Here is a 19,735-nt window from a genome sequence, read left to right on the forward strand (position 1 = left end):
CAGGCCTGATGGTCTCTCAAACATACTAATACCAGGGCATTTGTGATATAAAGAGATGTTAGCCTGTACCATCTTCATATCTTTCTGAAAGTTGTCATTGACTATACTAGTTAGCTCAAGATGGTCATCAGTTCGACTAGTTGACCTGAATCCAGACATTGCAGATAACGAACCTGCTGGGAAATCGTATCTTCTTGGTGCTACTTTTTTAGTGTATGGATTTGTAAATGTCAGGTACAAAAGTTAATAACTATATCAAGTGTAGGAAGACAGTATTACTCTGAGAATTTCACAATCTTTTTTTCCGCCGTACAGAGCAAGATGTTCAGTTGTCCCCATTATGCTTATTTTAATAAGTAGACCAGTAAGTCTAGGGCACCATTCTTAGAAGAGCATCTCCCTCAAAAATGCCATGGATGTTTAAGCCTGCCATGGCATCTACTAGTCCCTCTGCTGACATACCTAGGAAAAAGCAAGAAAAGCACTCAAAGGAAAAGTGTGTGAGGATGGTTTCATGGAAATGTGCGAACTGTAGGCATCCGTCATCTGACAACACTTCTGTACTGGGTATATCCTCTGTAAAAAGAATGGAATGTGCAAACTGTAGGCATCCGTCATCTGACAACACTTCTGTATCGGGTATATCCTCTGTAAAAAGAAAGTGAAACTTCTTCCTAGACTGATTCAACTACCTTGAAGTCAGATATGGAGGCATTGGCCTGTGGAAACCAGATACCCCTAGCTTCTTATATAGAACTGGGTAGTGAGGAAGGCATATCCCCAGCCTCACCACCTGAAGATCTTTCTTTTGGAGATTTCCTTCATAAGAGGAAAGCGACCTTCAGCTGAAAGGTCAGTGAGTTCTCCCAGCCATAGATTAGCTTGCTAGAGGCAAGAGCCATGGACATTCTTACAATTTTTCCAAGTTCTGGATGATGTAATTGTCTCTGCATCCTTGCTTTCTCATTCCCAGACCCCTGCTTCTAGAATGCCGCATCACTTTTGGAGGGTCTGTCATAACTCTGCCCGTATTTTCACAGAAGTCCAGATTTTTTTACCTCGTATTTTTGGTCTGTTCCTCATAAAATCTGTGGCAAATCACTGATGAGTAAATAAACAATAATGTACATTTTAGTTTCAGACTTCATATCCATCAGAAAATGCATGCTAATGCAAATCCTGTCCTAGCAACTTTCTAAGTTTATAAGAGCAATATGTAAATCTGTCTCTGTTTCTAGGCTTTTGTTCCCCTGTTATTTTAGTTTGTCCAGGTTTCACATTGCCAGTTCACATCTTTGATTTATAGCTTGTCTTTTGTGCCAGGGGTGTTTATGAAGTGACTGGCTGCAGTCATTGCTTTTTGAGGGACATAAGAGTGTTCCCAGTTATCGTCGTCACTTGCATGATTGTGTCATTCAGGCCCCTTCCCTGTAATAGATCAAAAAGCCTCTAAAGGTCACTATGATCAGGACATAGAACAGTACTTGAACATCCAAAAGTCTCAGTTAACAGCCAAGAAGGCAGTTTGCTTTCTATGGAGCTCTTCTGGACTAGAGCAAGCAAAAAACTTTCCTATGTCTGAACAAGATCCTGTTCCCAACATAGTATTTCAACAAGATTGCTAGTTGCAACAATTTTTTTGCTAGAGAATTCCTCAGTATCTTTAGGTGGCTAGCTTCCTGTGTACTGATGACACCCCTTTTATTCCCTGTTACAATAAGAATTCACAGAGAATCATTTCAATAGTTAATACAATTTATTGTCCCAGGCATTTCAGCAGTAATAACATATAGCAGGCTTCTCAGAATTCTTAGATTCAGAGCAGAATAACAATGGTAACATAGGCTAGCTATATTCATGCTATTAAACTTTTTTTGTGCTTCTACTATGACTTTTCAATGTACTACTCCTTTTATTATTACAGATACAGCTGAAATGGCCAGAAAGAAATACCCTATTTTTCTCGCTTGTTATGTTCTTATGATTCTTTTGCTTCTATCTGAAATGCAAAAAGGAAAAAAAAACAAGTCTACACCTAGCCTTCTGTTAACCATAAGACATCTCAACTAGCTTTGTAAATACCACGATGTGTTACATTTAGCTAAATTATTTTCAGCTTGTCACAAAACACTTGGCTAGCTTTTTAATATATAAAATCAAAGGAGAGATTCACTCAAAATGGATTCCTGTAGCAATCTTGACATCTATTAAAATTTACATTTTCCTTCAGTTACCAGTAAAGCAATCCCTGAGGGTTGTTTTGCAAGTGTGATTTCCAAAGAGGGTAATGTCTTCATCTGGGAACTCAAATATGTTACAGAAGAGACAACATTAACCCTTTCTAAGCCAGCAACTGTTGCACCTCTCAAGAACTTGACCTGGAAAGCCCCCTTTGTAATGGTCATTACATCTGCCTGCCTGAAGAATATCAGACCTGCAGACCCTCCGGTACAAACAACTCATTCTCATCTTCCACAAGGACAGTGTAACACTCCTCACCAGTCCCACCTTCATATCCGAAGTGGTGACATGAGTCTGTCAAGGTGTTAGCTTCCCTGTATTCTACTGCTCCTAAAGGAAAGAAAGTGTATATTGTACACACTGGGTGTGTACAGGTAACTGACATTTTACCTTGAAAGGACTAAATCAGAAAGAAAATCAGACCAGTTACTCGTAGCCTTTGCAATGGGCAGGGAGGGTGTGTTTTTCTCTAAACAGACCATCCCTAAATACTAGCTCACTGCATCTCATTGAATGTCCTGCTACTCTTTATATGGTGAGATTGCACTGGGGTGTGTAAGATCCCACTCCACAACTGTTGTGGCAGCCACTACTGCCTTCTTTAGGAGGGTCAGCACTCATGCCATTTTAGAAGCAGCTCCTTGGTCATCTGTCATCTGTCCATAGCTTCCATATCTTCGACAAGCATTATAACATGCAAATGACTTATAGAGTTAGTATAAGAATTCAAACAGCTATTCTACTGTGTCATGTGCTAGCCGCATATTCTCAGGACCAGCTGACCAGACCAGATAGTTCATAAGCATTAGAAGTCTTCAAGTACTTTAGTATATCACTGATAGGGTGGATGGCTGTGGTTTCTTTTCCTATTTCTTGTGACTGAATTGCTGACACTGCAGTGCAGCATTGGGGGGGTTGATGCACTCCTGAGTGTGTTGGCCTTCAAATGAGACTTTAAACCAAGATCCCACGGCACCTATAGAAAAGATTAGGGGAAGTTCTTTGGTGGCCTGGATGAATTTCTCCAATTAGTAGAAATACTGCCTTGGGTGTCCATTAAAAAGAAACTACCAGCCTAGTGGGACTAACCTGGCTAACAAAGGAAAAATGGATAAGAACCATGAACCATATGAGGAAAGTTGTGTTAGGAACTTAATCATGATTCTAGACTCTTCAGTATGCTCACACTTGCAGTAATAATTACGATCCTCTGCCCCTTTGTTTCTTTCTTGTAGCCATATTGAGTTTGATGTGAGTACACAGTCACCTGTTTATCTTCCCTGTCTTTTACTCCTGTAAGGTTCTCCTCTCCTCAGGCTGACCTTCTATCTGGAGGTGGAGCTTTAGGGGCATTTATGGCTGGGTTGCCATTCTTGGGGGCATATAACTCCTGGGCATCTTGTGGTGTAGTCTCAACGTAGGCATCTGAAGCTGTCAGTGGCAAGAAATAGCTAAATACTGTCTGGATGAATGTTCTCCTTAACCACAGATGTACTGTTGCCAAGGTTGGGGAGTGTCTGCCCCACCGTGATGGAGAAGGGTGAAAAGCTCTAGACAGCAGGCTGAATGTCAGACATTCTGTGACAGAAGTCTCAAAGTGTAATCACTACAGCAGTAGTGAACCCATTCAAACATCTACATTTGCACTGATTTCATAACACAACTGTATTTTGTGTCATCTTTGTATGTTATATATTACTATCACAACATTTACCTACTCTGAACTCCTACAGTTGGGAGGTTGCTACTCCTAGTCTGTGCAACTGAAATTTAAAATATTTCAGACTTCTTTTAAAGCAGAACTGACATAGAAACCTATCTGTTGTGCTGTGAATCAACTGCACTATTGAATGTTCCCGCATTACTCTTATTGTTCAATGTTGCAGTAATTTCTTTCTAGAGTAACATGTTCTTTCTTTCCATTTTATGGACTTTTTTACTCCTGAATTGTAGCCCATGAAGATTCTCTTCAACTCTTCCTGTAACTGCATACTGAAAAACTGTGCTTTTTTATGTTTCTTCTTTAAGTCTTAGATATAAAACTATTGAAATCACTGATGGAGAAGTTGGGTTTATAGGAGCACATTGAAGATGGCATGGCATTTAAATTAGAGGGGCACATTTTTTGAAGCAGCCTATTTTATAGGTAAAGGGGAGTTGCATTCTTCATGGAACAATGCTATGATTTTTGTTGGCAGTTCTGTAATGTGCAGTTCAGAGAAGAAGTCTAAGGTTTAAAAGCTTCTACTTTATCCTCTAGATGTGGGTTTAAGTACCTTAAGTGACATGCATACTGTGTTAATGAAGTTCTCAAGGGATTGCAGAAAAAAGCACTCAATGCCTAGCAGGTTATAAATGGATGAAAAAAATGAATGCATTCATTCATGTTACGCTCTGAGTTACCTTCGAGCAATAGAGACTCACTCCAAAATACTGATACTTTCTGCCCAGTATATCATAAACTGTGTCTCATGCTGAAGCTGTATGTATGTAATGCCATAAATTAAAGTTTGTAACAGTAAGGCTCAGATTGAATGAAGATTTCAATGCACTGTTTTCAGCAGAGTTAAGTGAAAATCCTTCTGGCAGAAGAAAGAGTGATTATCTGGAAAAGAAAAGGGCACACACAGGCTGTAAACTATATTTGATTCATTTTTTCTATCCAGACTATCGCCGCATGCTAAATCAATTAGGAAACAGTAAGAAAGTGTCACAGAAACAGAGGTTAAGCCACCATGGGACTGCACTTATTCATCTGCAGTCTACATAGCTTTTCCTGCCAATGCCCATTTCCCCCAGAATGGGCCCATGGTCCTGAGTCTGCACTTTATAAACAAGTCGCTCTTCTTAGAAGAGTGGATGGAGGGAAGGAATGAGGTTATAGTTAGGAAACTGGGTGAGGTAGGTCTGCTATTTTAGTTTGTTGGTAATGTGTATTTTTAACCATATTTATTACAGGAGTGTATTATCACTTTCTGAATTAACTTACTATTTAGTTTTTCTGTATGTCATCCACAGTATAGATAGGCCTCAATTGATGTTTCATACTGTAACACTTTCAAATAACCATCACTGTATATGAAATTAAAATGCATATAAGACTTAGTATGAAAACAAGTTTCCTGTAAGCAACTTCTAATTCAGCTCTTCATTCTCAAATCAAACATCGTGTTATCTTTCCAGATGTTTTTTTTTTGTGCTGTGGGACATGCTGAGTTTTCAGTTGTTAATTTTGATGAAAATAAAGTATGATGAATGCATTATCAAGGGAAATCCTCCTTGTAACTTACACAACTTTAGAGCAATAAATAATTACAAAAAATGTTCTCCTTCCTGAAAAGGCAAACTAAAATGCAGAACCAAAGCTTAATATGGAAGCTGTACATTAATGCCATGTATTTACTGATGAAGCACTTGTGTAAAGGCCAATGCATCAGGCTGTATATTTCTTGCAGGTAATATATTACTCAGTAAATGGATGAATACTGTAAACCTAGATGACTTTTTGCCTTTTTTTGTGCGTGTTTTTGCAATACATAAAAGAAGCAAAGGTTGGGCACCAGGGAGAAATGTGCTAAGACAATACAAAGTTTGTTGGTTCATTTGACTGCTGTCATAGATTTTGAAAGTGATTGAGAGTTGACAAAAAGAAACTCCTTTTTGCCTGGTTAGCAGTTTATGTATTACTCACCTGATCACTGACTAACATGTATAACGCAGTCCTGTTAGGAATGTTCGATCATAAGCACAAAAACAGTTGCTTCAGATTTTCAGTAGGGAGCAAAGCATCCTGGATTCCCATAAATAGGGAGCTATGCCCCCTGTATCTCATAACTGTCTAACTTTGAGGTTACCAAACTTGTAAAAACAGTACAGAAGAGGAAAAAGTCTAAAATTATTGTTGAGGCACTGTTCAATCAGTCAGTCTCAACTGAATAGTCTTCAACAAATTGCTTGGTGATTAAACAGTTCTGTTCATGAATGGGACCATAGCTGCCTGCTTGCAGTCAGGATGTGTGATTTTATCCCACACAAAGATTGTATGTATCCTATAGCTGATATCACCTAAGAACAGCAATTGCAGAATATTGCAGTGTTACTGCATTTAGTGCCTCTAGTAACATGTAAAACAAAATTCAGCGATTTTTTTTTTTTTTTTTTTTTTTTTTTTTTTTTTTTTTTTCAGGCTGTTTTCACATGGAAATAAATGTTTTCATAAAATGGATTAGAAAGGAGAGTGACTACTGGTCAGACAATTGTATGACAATGGTTGCACAGTAATGTAAACTGAATTACTGACTAAATCATATAATCCTCCACTATGATTATTGTAGTTAGGAAGTTACACTTGTCCTGAAGTACAAAGACTTTGGAGTTAATTATAACAAATTCCCAAGGGTCACCTTTCAAGAAGGATGTGAGTTAGTTAGGGCTGACAAGGTCTTTGCTGTGTTTTTTCAAAAACTGTGTCAAAGGCTTTTATGTTTTTTTCAGCACATCTTTTTTAATAAGACAAAAAAGGAAATAAAGCTAATAGCTGGGTCATGTTTAAGTACCGAAAAGTCATTCATATTAACACTAGAAAGCACCTATAATTACAGATGTTTGGGTTAAGGTAAAATGCATTGTAGGGACTGCACAGCTGGGTACCAAGATTTATATTAGCCACAGCTGATGTATGCTGAAGCTTGGATTTGCTTGACTCACTAATTTTAAATTCTTCAGCAAAAAAGGTGCTTGTGTTTTATTTCCATGTAAACTGGAGAACTAAACAAAAACAGCTAAATAAAAAGTGTGACTTAATGTTTCATTTATTTACTGACAAACATTCAGATATGACAGTTATCCAATGCATTGATATGACTTTACTGCAATTCAATATCAGCATGAATCACAAAGAAAAAGTCTAAAAATACAGGAGAAAAGTGAATATCAAACATAGATGTTCTTCTCTTTTAAAATTGTTTTTTGCTAGTGGGCAAGCACCCCCTCACACCTACAAACTTCTACATGCCAACACTTAGAGCAAAGGGACTATTCAAAGAAGCATCAGTTTTAGGCTTAGTACATGTGAGTCCACATTTGGTCATTCAGTCTTGGATTCCAGGGCCATACCTCTCAACTGTACATAATTTTGCTTCATATTTTGGTCCATTTTTCATAAAATTGTGGTTTTCTGGTGAACTAGGGGCAAATCTTTAAGAATGAAGTTAGAAAATAATGACAGATATTTGAATTTCAGACTTCATACCCTTCACAAAAATTCATGCAAATGCAAAACCTGTTATTCTATCAACTTTCTAAGTTTGTAAGAGCAATATTTAAAAATTGTCCCTATTTTTGGGCCTTTGTCCCACTTTTATTTCTTGCTTTGTCCAGATTTCTTGCTCAAAGAGATTGAGAGATATGTCCAGGACTTGCATTAACGAGTCTTGGATTACTAAATGGTTTCCTGATTACAGTACATTAGTTATCCTGAATGCATGTATAGATCAGCTGCACTAATTAGTACTGTTATTGCAGATGCCTTCATTCACTGGACTACTAGTCTACATAACAAAAGTCTTTTTTTCTTCTGAATGTTTTGCAGCTCCTGCTAACTGACCACTGGCATTTATGAGCAGGTAAATGAGGTAAACTATAAGGTGAAACAAACAGGGAAGAGTCGTACTGAACAGTTTACCATATAAGTGAATTAGGTCCTTAGAGGCACAAGTAAATATAGTGAGTGCAGTATCTGAGGTTAACGACTGTGAACAAGATGATGTACACACTGAAAGTGGTGCTGGATGACACCTTTGTAGAAATAGCAGAAGCAAGAAGTCCAACAGTTTCTTCTGAGAAGCAAATACATTTTCTCAGGATTACTGTGAAGAATAATTCTTATTAAATACCATGTAGAAACAAGTCTTGGAAAAAAACGTTCACTTAAGTTGTTGTGTCTTTCGGCTTTTCCCGGTTAGGGGTCGCCACAGCGGAACTCCGGTCCGCTAATGATTGGCAGTAGATTTTTACGTGCCGAGTTGCCAGCCCTGACACACAACCTTCAACGAAGGTACGCCCATTCATGCATGTCTCCACACAGAAGACACTCTAGCTGAGAATCGAACAGGACAATGTCTTACTGTGAGGCGACAATGCTACCGCAGCACCACCACCGCAGTCCCTTTATAGAATTCCTGTAGCCCAGAAAAAAGCAGAACAAAAACAGGTAAAGTAAATGCTAACAAACTGGAGGAATTTAACAGTCGACTAGTTGGTAGCATAGTCTTATTGGACTGTCTGATTTTTATGACAACTTCCGAAAACTCAATAGGATCTTGATGTTTGAATTATGGCTTATGCACAAGGAGGACAAGTTGGTGGAAAAGCTTGGAAAAGCTAGGTTTTTTTTACTATTCTGGAGTTGATGAAGGGATATTGGCAGATTTCCTTAACTAAGGAGGCCAGAGAAAAAGACTGCATTTTCTATTGTCAAATCTGGGGTGCCATCTACCCCTTCAATTTCCATGGCACCCTAACGACATTCCAGAGGTTGATGCAGTGGGTGTTGAGGCCTCACCTGTCATATGCCATAACTTATGTAAATGATGCAGTCATTCACCCAAAAGACTGGTACTTTCACCTTGCCAAGGTTTAGGCAGTATTTTATTGCATAGGGTAGGCTAGGTTTGCGATCAGTGCTCCAAAATCTAGAGTTGGAATGACCAGGGGTAAGATACCTTGGATGCATAATTGGGAGAGGCAAAGGCAAAAATACTAGAACAAGTCACATGGACACAAGAGACTGGTGTAGCATTTCAGTGGCTCCGACAAAGTGTTTGTGCCAAACTAGTTTTGGTGTTCCTTGAATTTTTCCAACCATTTATTGTTTATATAGTTGCTTCAGAGATTGGGTTAGGGGCAATTCTTACCCACAGACTTGTAGATGAAGAACATCCAGTCTGCTATCTCAGCAGAAAGGTGAATAAAACTAAGACCAGAAACTCCACAATTAAGAGGGAATGTATGGCTGCAAATTGGGCCTGAGGACAGCTTTGGTACTATCTGTTAGGCAGAGAATTCACATTGGCTACAGATCTCACCACCCTTCAAAAGCTTCACCAGTTGTAGGAATGTAATACCATGCTCGGACAATGGGTGCTACCTCTCCAACTGTTCTGCTTCCAAATTCAACACAGTCCTGCTACTCTCCACCACAACACAGATGATCTGTTTGAGACTCACAGACCTTCCAGAGGGCTTGAAGTCAGGCAGTGGAGTCAAGCTGGTCGGGGCGGAGGGTCATCTGTAATGTAGTGTGATTGCTCCACTGGGAAAGCTCTCAGCAGATAAACTAAATAGGTATAAGTAGTAATATTTAGTAGGTCAGAGCTGTATTTGGAGCGGAGTGGAATATCTGGTAGAATGGGTGAGTAGGATGCTTTATGTATGGGAGAATGCCCAAAAGCAAAGAATATGGACTGTAGCCTTTAAAACAAAATGCCTGCAGCCAGGTAATGGGAAGCAAAAAACAAACCAATCCAGCATACTAGGCAGTCGCAAGAAAACTAAAAAACAAAATCCTCCAAGCAGTGTGCGAACAGCTGCTTGAAAAAAATACACACGTAACAACCAAGTATAGGTAAGTGCTTTTGTTCTTTAACTCATTCACTCCAGTGGCGCTCAGGAAGTTTACACTGTAACTTCCAGTGGGCGGGGCCTAAACCTTTTGACAGAAATCAAATTATGTCCTCACATTTCAAACAAATGTTCATATCTGTGGAACTATAGGGGTTATGAAAGAAGTATAAATGGCAAACCCTTTAGCACAAACTATTTTATAGTGGTAGTATTCTTTAGGTTCTAAGTTGTAAACAGAATTTTATAAGTCACAGTAAACACAGTAACAATTACATTTGTAATATATTTTGTAAACAACTTACAATATCTCAGCAACCACCCAAGTTAGATTTTTATATGAGTATATGTCATATACTTGAAAATTTAAATGGCTGTATGTTAAAACATTGATCTTAAGTGATCAAAACGTGACATGTCTAAAATAAAGCCTAAACATAATAAACATTTTGTACCCCCCTGAAATATATGTATGCCAACTCACAGATTGCACTGCAGTGCGAAAAGGGCAAGATCCTCACTTCACATTGCACTGACATCTCACAGAAAAGTTGGCAATGTGTAATCAGTTCAGTTTTGATGAACTTTTTCTCTTTGATAAAATAGTTTTTGACCACATAAATTACTCTGCATTATTTAATATATATACATTAAAATGTAAGTTTATTTAATGGATGAAATATAAAGTAACTCACTTGATTTTGCACAGCTAATAAACTAGTGGCTGTATCTGAATCATGATTTTTAATCAGTTTTCAGTGTAAAACTCCACCCAGGAGAATTTGTTTTATAATCTTCTAACCTGTTTTAATCTGTTTGTTTTTCAAGTTATAGGCTTTTTATACACTACAAATACGCAATTAATCTGTCATTATTCTATCAAATACAACCAATTAAATTGTGAAAATTTAAAGGCACAAGATGCATTTAAATGCATTTACCATTACACAAGATGTTACTGTGTATGTGTGTGTGTATTTATATGCACACACACACACACACACACACACACACATATATATATATATATATATATATATATATATATATGTGTGTGTGTGTGTCTGTATCATTTTGACTGCCTTTATACACATACAGAGAGAAGAAGGGGAGAGAGAGAGTGCTAAAACATACTTGCTGAATGAAAAACCCTTTCAGACATAAAGAGAAGATGAAAAGTACCAGACAGACAGTGGAAGGAGATCAGAACTGAACCTTGTATTGTAGAACTGTGAGGTAGCATTCTTACCACTGAGTATTGTGCTGTGCAGAAACAGTAAATGTCCATTAATGAAGAATCAGTGGTGCAGTATAGTCTACCATATACCTTCCCCTTGATGGGACTTTTCATACATGAGCTAAAGAAGGAGTGGACTTCAGGGGACTCTCTTCTCTTACTGTTTGGGGTGCAAGTCTAAAGATTCCCTTTTTTAATATTTCGTTTTCACTCTTTGGCATTCTCAATATGGTCATCTTCAGAAAAAAGGGACCCTGTTGCCTTTCCACTCCATCTTTTTCCACAGAAACAAAGGAACTTCAGCCAGGTATTATCCTGATCCAATATAACATTGTCTCAGGGCTTAAAGGGTATCTTCAGATGCCCACAGTATATTTCTAGAGGCTAAAGAGATGGGTCCCACACATTAGTCAAGGCTGACCTAGAACATAAACTACTACCAGTAATTCTCTACCTTATCCAAGACACATGAGCCATTGGCATTTTTAGCCAAAGAAGAACTCAATATGGTCTAAGCTTCCCTCTCTTTTATATGAATGCCACACTAATATCCTGGACAGAGAGAGAAATTTAGCTCTGGTTAAGGGATGTCCAATAGGGCTGAAAATCATGCTGGAGCATTAGATGGCCATCTTTGGCTACCTCCCATTAATGTTGTTGTTTTTCTTTCGTCTTTTCCCGGTTAGGGGTCGCCACAGTGGAACTCTGGTTCGCTAATGATTGGCAGTAGATTTTTATTGTGCCGAGGTGCCAGCCTGATGCCCAACATTCAATGAAGGCACACCCATTCACGCATGTCTTTCGAATGCCACTCGACTGCGGGGAGGACATGTAGACTCCACACAGAAGGTGCTCCAGCCGAGAATCCAACGGGAGAACCTCTTGCTGTGAGGCGACAATGCTACCGCTGCACCACCGCGGCTTCATATGGCTAAGTCCCATGAATAAAGAATGATAATGTAGAAGTGATCCTTCTATTTGGGCATTTGCAGTTGTGATGAGTATACTCACACAGCTGGACTTTTACTCTCCAGCTAAACTGAGTGGTCTCATGAGTGTTACCTGTCTAACTTACTGTTGAGTGTTGTCCTGAAATCAGCGGTTTGGAGAGACCCCTTTTTACCTATTAGTGGGGGTAGCTTTATCAGTAGTATATGCATAAAGAAAATGTGATTTTCACACCCACATACTGAAAAAGATATGAACTTTGCACTTCAGCAAATAACTAAGGACATTATAGTGCATGCTGGGTGTTTAGAGGAGAATGTTGGCCATTAACCCCAATGAGACAGAAGTTTGCAGATAGTAATGGAAAGCATAACATGTCATTATGTACTTGCCAGATTATAGAACTTTTTTATCTGAGTCACCAGTTGTAACCCATTGCATGTTCCCTATTATAATTGTCTATCATTCTGGAAAATATCCATAGAAATACAGGTAGTAATGACAGATGAGGATTGCGTGCCCCAACTAGTCCGTTATTTTGGTTGTGGCGGTCTCTTAGTGTCAAGTGTGTGTGTTTTCACTGTAGCATTCACAATTGCAGTTCTCACTTTAGGATTCCTGCCTGTGGGTAGCTTTGTTTACCTGACTTCCAAAACTCTACCTTACTTCCTGGGTCTCAGTGGACACTATCCCACAACAATGCAGTGTCATATGTGGTATGAGAGGTTTGCTGGGTGGCACCATCTTCATATCTTTCCTGATGTGTGCACCATCAATGGGTGAGTGGTTTCTAGCATTGTCAGTGTAATGGCTGGTCATTTTCCAGAAGCCAAATAACTACCACATGAAGGATTATGATGCTGAAACTTTTGTCAGGGTAAATAAATGTATTGCTTGTGTGAAACAAATTCTCCTGCATGTTTTGCCTTGGCTCAGAGCACAATATGGCCACTGGTTCTCATTGTATCAGTTTTACCCCATGGATAGTATTTAAGAGAAGAATCTGTACTGGAGTTCACAGTGAAAAGATGCATCTTAAGCTCGTTTCCCAGCTGTCATAGCATCTACCAGGGCCTTTATGAACTTCCTGCCAAAAAAACACATTCTGACAAGAAACATTGGGAAGAGCATTGAGATACTGGAGGTCACCTAGATACCATCCATCACAGAGCTTTCCTTCTATCGGACAAAGTCTTTTACCTGACTATATATTTCCAGACAATTTTGAAACAGGAATGAATATTAACATGGGAGTTCATCAGAGTGGTAGGTTTAATGGCACCTTGCATTGTAATGGTACATTTGGCTCATCTGTGCATAAGGAAGCTACAGAGGTACCCAAGAAACAAGTGGTGCCAGCATACCCAGTCCTTGGAGGCCAAAATCCCATTTCCATCAGAATGCAGATCTCATAATGAACAACACAGTGTGAATGCAATGAAGGTTTGATTTTCAGTTCCGGCTCATTATGACCCTCACTCAGACTCATCTGATTTAGGTAGGGGGACCCATGTTACCCCTCTAGAAGTTCAGGAAATATGGGATTGACAAATGAAGTAAAAAAACATGCAATTGTAAAAGAGTTGATAGGCTTTCAGCAACATGATCAGGGAGGGAATTCCCCAGATTATGATAGACAATACCACAGTGATTTGGTATGTATGTAAACAAATGAAGAGGGACAAATTTGTACCTCCTGTGCAGGCTTGCTATGCAAGCTTGGGGGTAGGCAAAATTCTGACAGCAGCCTACATCCTCTTACAACAAAATGTGTTAGCAGACAAACTGAACAGATCTCAGATAGACTCTCTTGAATGAGGTCTGAGCATGCATGTCTTTCTAGACCAGAGCAGAGTTTGACCAGAAGTAGACCTGTTTGTATTCCATTAAAACAGGCAATTGAGGCAGTTCTGCAGAACAGCAATGCAAAAATCTAGAAGATAGATGTGTTCTTCATGAGTTGACTTTTTCTTTATTCTTTCCCCATTGTAGCCTTGATCCCCAGAGCACTCCTAAAAATCAAGGGTGAAAGGCCAAAGGTTATTTCATTGGTTCCCTTTTGGCCAAAGAAACACTGGTTATCTCCCCTATACAGCCTAGCAGAGGAAAAATGGAAGGTGTTGTTTCAGCATGTGGACCTTCAAAATCAAAACAAAGGGTTCCTCCTATACACCAAAATGGCCACTTTAAGGCTGACAGCTTGGATGATTTCAGCACATCCAAAATACCAGCAACATCAAAAAGATACACACAATAATAATCTGGAAACGCTTTAATGACATCTGACATTCATATTAAAGGTATTTCAGTCTTTTAAATGGATCATTTTCAGTAACAGTGTTACATAAAAACTGCATTTAAAACACTGAAAAAAGTTTAATGTGAACATGAAGTTTCAGAGGTACATTTAAGCTTTTCTGGATTATTGCTTGGTGTCTCATTTAGCTGTTGCTGGGCTTTTGGATGTGCTGTTACTGGAATGTTACTCAAGCGTGCAGTTTAGCCGTCTTTGCCTTTTCAGTTCCTGCCCAGTAGACCATAGCTTGGCAGGTACGGAATTGCAGGTATGCATATGAATTTTGAGGACATGTTAAAGATTATGAGGGAGTCTAGGAAAGCCAACACAAGAAAATCTTACCTGGCTAATTGGTAAAGAATCCCCCTTTGGAACAAGGTTAAAGTGGCAGTGGTCCAGGAATATTTGCCAGACCTGTATAAAAACGGATTATCTTATGTATAAGTCAAAGTGAGTGTTCTATTTCAGTCTGCTTTCCATGGATTCACCTTTGTACTTCCAGTTAAGCAGTTTATCAAGGGGATCTTGCACCTTAGACTTCTAGGAAGAGAGATTGCTTCACTATGAGAGTTTAGCTATGTTATAGAGAAAGTGATTGTCACCTTTTGAACTGATGCTTCTGCTCCCTTACAGTTTTTTTTTATTTATTTAAGATGCTATTTTGGTGGATGTTACTGCTAGAGGAATCTCTGAGCTTCAGACTTTAATATGTAGAGAAGCCTTCTTACTCTTCCATCAAGACAGGGGGGTCACTTTGTACATACCACCCCCTTTAAAAGGTGTTCTAAGGTTTTAGAACTAAGGGATACACACACATGCCCACACACACACACCGACACACACATGTATATAAGTGCAAATGCATGCATACACACATGCATGCACTCACTTGTATGTATATATATATATATATATATATATATGTATATATATATGTATACATACACACACACACACACACACACACACACACACACACACACACACACTTGTGTGGGCGTGTGTACACACACTCACTGACTCACTCTTACAAATGGAGATTGAGAGCAAGACAGGGAGAGAGGGACTTAGGTATGAGTTCCATTGGTGCAGATGGATTAAGCTCTGACCATAGTCCAACCCAAGTTCGACAAATGGCTCAGTCACCTGTTGGAGTTGGCATGGGGGAAAGAAAGAAGTGATGAGGTTTACTTTGCTCACTTCTTCTAAGGAGTAGGATGTTGAGGCATGCTGATGGCCATGGCTGAGGCACCAGAGTTCTGCTTGTGCTCCCAGAGCCATGTAATTCTAGTAATGACATGTGCTGCGGCAGGCAGCAAGAGGGACATATCATCAATATGATGGGGATGGGAGTCCGTACAGTGCTTTTGCACCATGTTGGCGCACCATATTAGAGAAGGTCGGGCTTAATATAGGGAAAAAAACTGTCACAGAGCAGCATACATTATGTTGCTTGCAACCTGAAATCTTTCTTCCTCTCACAAATGTTGTCCACCTTCACTTTCCACCCACCCTAGCAAGAACGCCCTGTCAAGCAGGTAGTACTGGGCTTTGGAGGTCAGGATAGTCTGCCTCCAACAGTTGCAGTCCACTTTCTTTCCTCAGCTCATCAAGATGGCCCCATCTGAATGAGTGGAGGGTGGGAGAAGTTGGAGGGACGGACAAATGTTCAAGCTGTAGAGCTTACGATCTTAAAAAATAAGGTGGACATATCAATATAGATGGGAGGACTATTTATAAAAAGAATCCTCTGCACTGGATTTTTATTATTGATTATTCTGGAAATACTGTTGAAACTGCACAGTATTCACATATTATCATTAATGACCCTTGTTAGTAAAATGCCTCATGTAATTTACAATGTATTCATCTTGGAAGTTACTGAGTATGCTATTTAAAGGCCATTGCTATCCATATGGCCTCAATAAAAATTTGACAGTTTGCAGAAAGCCACAGGCCTACTACTAGTAATTTGCAAGACTTCATCTTGAGGTCACAAATTATGCACTTTATTCCTGTAGCACTTTTGATGACTTATCTGGGAAGTTCACATGCTGCCTTAGACTGTAATGCAATAGATACTGGAATGGCTTTCAGTTTGTTGCATGGACATATTTTGGAAATCAAGAAACAAATTTTAGGAAGTGCACCTTTACAGATGTCTGTCATCCTATCACCTTGCACTTGTAATATTTCTGTCTGCCCTGTCTCTTGTAGGGCACATCCTTGTGTTACCCCAAAGCTTAAAGATGTCTCATACAGCAATCCATCTCAATGTCCATTTCCCAGCCGACTGTATAAATACTTTTGGTACTTTGTAGATGTGATTTTTAGGAAGAACTTGTGTTCTAGAACTGGTGTGTCTGCTTGTATTTTATCTTACTTTCCAGCTGTATGATTTCTGTGCATAGAATGCAGTTTATGGCAGCTTTAAAAAGGCAGCACAGAAACCAGTGCTCCCCCTGACAGGGGTTAGTGTTACTCCTACGTAAAAATAGTATTCAGGAAGAAGTGTAAAAGTGCTCTCTTGATCAGCTTCTTATCGGGGGTTACTGATTTCTTGTAGTGATTTTTGCTGCCAAGGTGGTGCTGTAGTCATCCCTGTAATAATACTAGTCTCCCTGGCAAAGAGCAAGTACTTGGCAACAAGAAAGCTGAGATGAGTATTTTTGCTGACAGACGTGGGGGTCATGCCTTAAAGCATAAATTCCCCTGCTGTGCATGTAGTGAAGCTAGCAGGCTGAACACTCAAGATAATAGTACACAAAAAGGTAGCAGATAATAGTGCAGAGACAAAGGGGTTAAAAGGCATGTTTTCCTTTTATGTGGAATTTAAAGCACAGAAGTATTTGTTTATATTATTCTAATATTCAAGTGCAGTACTGGCCTTAAATATACACATGATAATATGCTTAAGGTTTGCATAAGTGTTCATTTCAAAGCAATTTTTTTGCGGGTTAAATGCACAAAATGCAATTATTTAAATATCTGGAAGTATTAAGTATATTGTCAGATTTACATCAGTCCTGTCTAAAAATTGTAAGGCTGTTTAAAAATGTCATATCCCAAAACACTACTGTGTGGACCCTGCTTAATGCTATATAATAACTTTATCCAATAATAACATTGTACACAGAAACATTATTACATGGAGTAGTCAATAAAGAATCGGGGAACCACAGGACAAGCTTTTCCTTATTGATACAACTTTGTTTGTGACGAAAGAAAATATCTCATATTGTTAAACATGTACCACTGTGCAGCAGTTTCCTGACCATGAGACACTGACTTATAATATTAAAAGACCCAACATACGCTGTTTAGCAGTTCATTTGAAGGTTTAAAAATGGTGCTGCACTTCTGTTTAAGCTCCTTCAATAAGATCATCACATCTGGAGAATATCTGAGGCTTGTCTGGAAGGCTAGCTGATTTCCACTGGTGCAGGGAATTTTGGCCTTGAATGCTATTTTCATAACTTTTTAGTACTGCTGCTTCAAGGCAGAGAGCCGTCGATGGTATGTCATTCTCCCCATCACAGACTGCAGTAATAGATGGCAATATGTAAACCCAGTATGTAAAACCCAGTATATAAACCCAGTATGTAAAACCCAGTATGTAAACCCAGTATGTAAAACCCAGTATGTAAAACCCAGTATGTAAAACCCAGTATGTAAAACCCAGTATGTAAACCCAGTATGTAAAACCCAGTATGTAAAACCCAATATGTAAACCCCAGTATGTAAACCCCAGTATGTAAACCCCAGTATGTAAAACCCAATATGTAAACCCAATATGTAAAACCCAATATGTAAACCCAGTATGTAAAACCCAATATTTAAAACCCAGTATGTAAAACCCAGTATGTAAAACCCAATATGTAAAACCCAGTATGTAAAACCCAATATTGGTTCTTGCTAAACTGAACAAAGCTATGGGCTAGTTCTTAGGGAGTTTTTGCCTGTAGACTTCCACTGCCTGAACTGGTGATTTGTATTCTTTTCAGAGCTCACAAGACCAGCCTGTAAATAACCACAGTGCCTACATCCAGCTAAAGGACTCCCCCTACAAACATCCATGGTGAGGTGCAAAGATCTTACAACATATTACTCATTTGTGGCTGTTGAGTTGGGTGCCATTTCTGTAACATGACCTGCCGCCGTAAAGGCTCAGGCAGGTGCTGTGGTGGTATCTGCATGGTGTGGCACTGCACCACCTCATATTCCGGGATGAGAAAGAATCTGCCAGTGAACTTTTTCTACATTTATGCACATCTATTCTACAAACTGTAATAGACCTGCAACGTGTAAGGCCTCAGTAGGTGTAACAGTTATATCTGGACTGGTGGCGTTTCGCACTGCTGTTGCACAATTTTGGTGAATGCCGCAATATGTCTTAGAGCATAGCCAACTCACAGTTAACTTACTCACTTTGTCAGGAGAGCATGTTCTAATGCTGCAATAAACGTATGAGCCCCAGAATCTTTTATTATATACATGGGTATCACCTTTTTAATTTAACTTTTTGTCAATCCATAGTCCATTTTTACCCAATACAATAATTAAATAATGGAAACATTTTTATTTGTTTTCTTTTATAGGGGCTCCTGCATTCTCTAAGGTGCCATCAGACGTCTCTGTAGATATTGGTGGTAGTATTGCACTAACGTGTGCTGCTGATGGACTCCCACCACCAAAGATCACATGGCACAAACAAGACGGAAAGCCTGTTTTTTCCAGTGATGGATCCCTGAGTTCAGCGAAACAACTGCAGTCAGACAACTTGTTCATAAAAAGTAAGTGCACATAGTCTGTGTGCCATTAAACTTATGTATGTTTCCAAGTCACAAAATGAACACTATCTATAAAACTAATATATCTCATTAGAAATTGCTGTTTTATAGGCTGTTAAACTGCAAGTTGATACATGGCTATATAAAGAGAGTAAGAGATGGATCTGAAATTCATTGGTTTCTTACATGCATGCATTTCATTATGTAATTTGGAGTTTTCAAACTTATCACTCAAAATTTTCCAACTGAAATCTTTGTAATTTTAAACTGCACTGCCTTGAGTGAGCTGTCCTATGGTATTGTTTCAGAATACAATTTTAAAGATCCAGATTAGTGTGTGTTTTGCAGCCTAACTTTACACATTTTTTGTTGTTACATACACATGGCTGTGAACATACATTTGAAAGCAGTACCTGTGTGTGACTGCTTATTTGTGGCTTGCTTTTTACACCTTAAAAAGTAATTCTCTCATTTATGATGTGCTTTAAACCAAAATGCCACTGACAGAAGCAGAGGACTATCTCAATAATTGCAAGTAAAGGTCTACAGAAAAACATATGTGCACAGAAGTGCAATTTTCATGTTAATTGCTGCTGTAAAGAT

General features: G+C 38.9%; 1 protein-coding gene across 2 annotated transcripts in view; it reads left to right on the plus strand.

The window, feature by feature from the left end:
* HMCN2 (hemicentin 2) overlaps positions 1 to 19,735 on the plus strand; it is a 2,554,053-nt gene that overhangs the window by 628,975 nt on the left and 1,905,343 nt on the right. For both annotated transcript variants that reach the window (XM_044058392.1, XM_044058391.1), the window contains exon 16: positions 18,941 to 19,135. In XM_044058392.1, coding sequence (XP_043914327.1) covers positions 18,941 to 19,135 — 195 coding nt within the window. The remainder of the gene's footprint in view (positions 1 to 18,940; positions 19,136 to 19,735) is intronic.

This window comes from Protopterus annectens, chromosome 16.part0 (assembly GCF_019279795.1).
Source record: "Protopterus annectens isolate FY-2018-M chromosome 16.part0, PAN1.0, whole genome shotgun sequence".
In the NCBI taxonomy this organism is placed as follows: Eukaryota; Metazoa; Chordata; order Ceratodontiformes; family Protopteridae; genus Protopterus; species Protopterus annectens.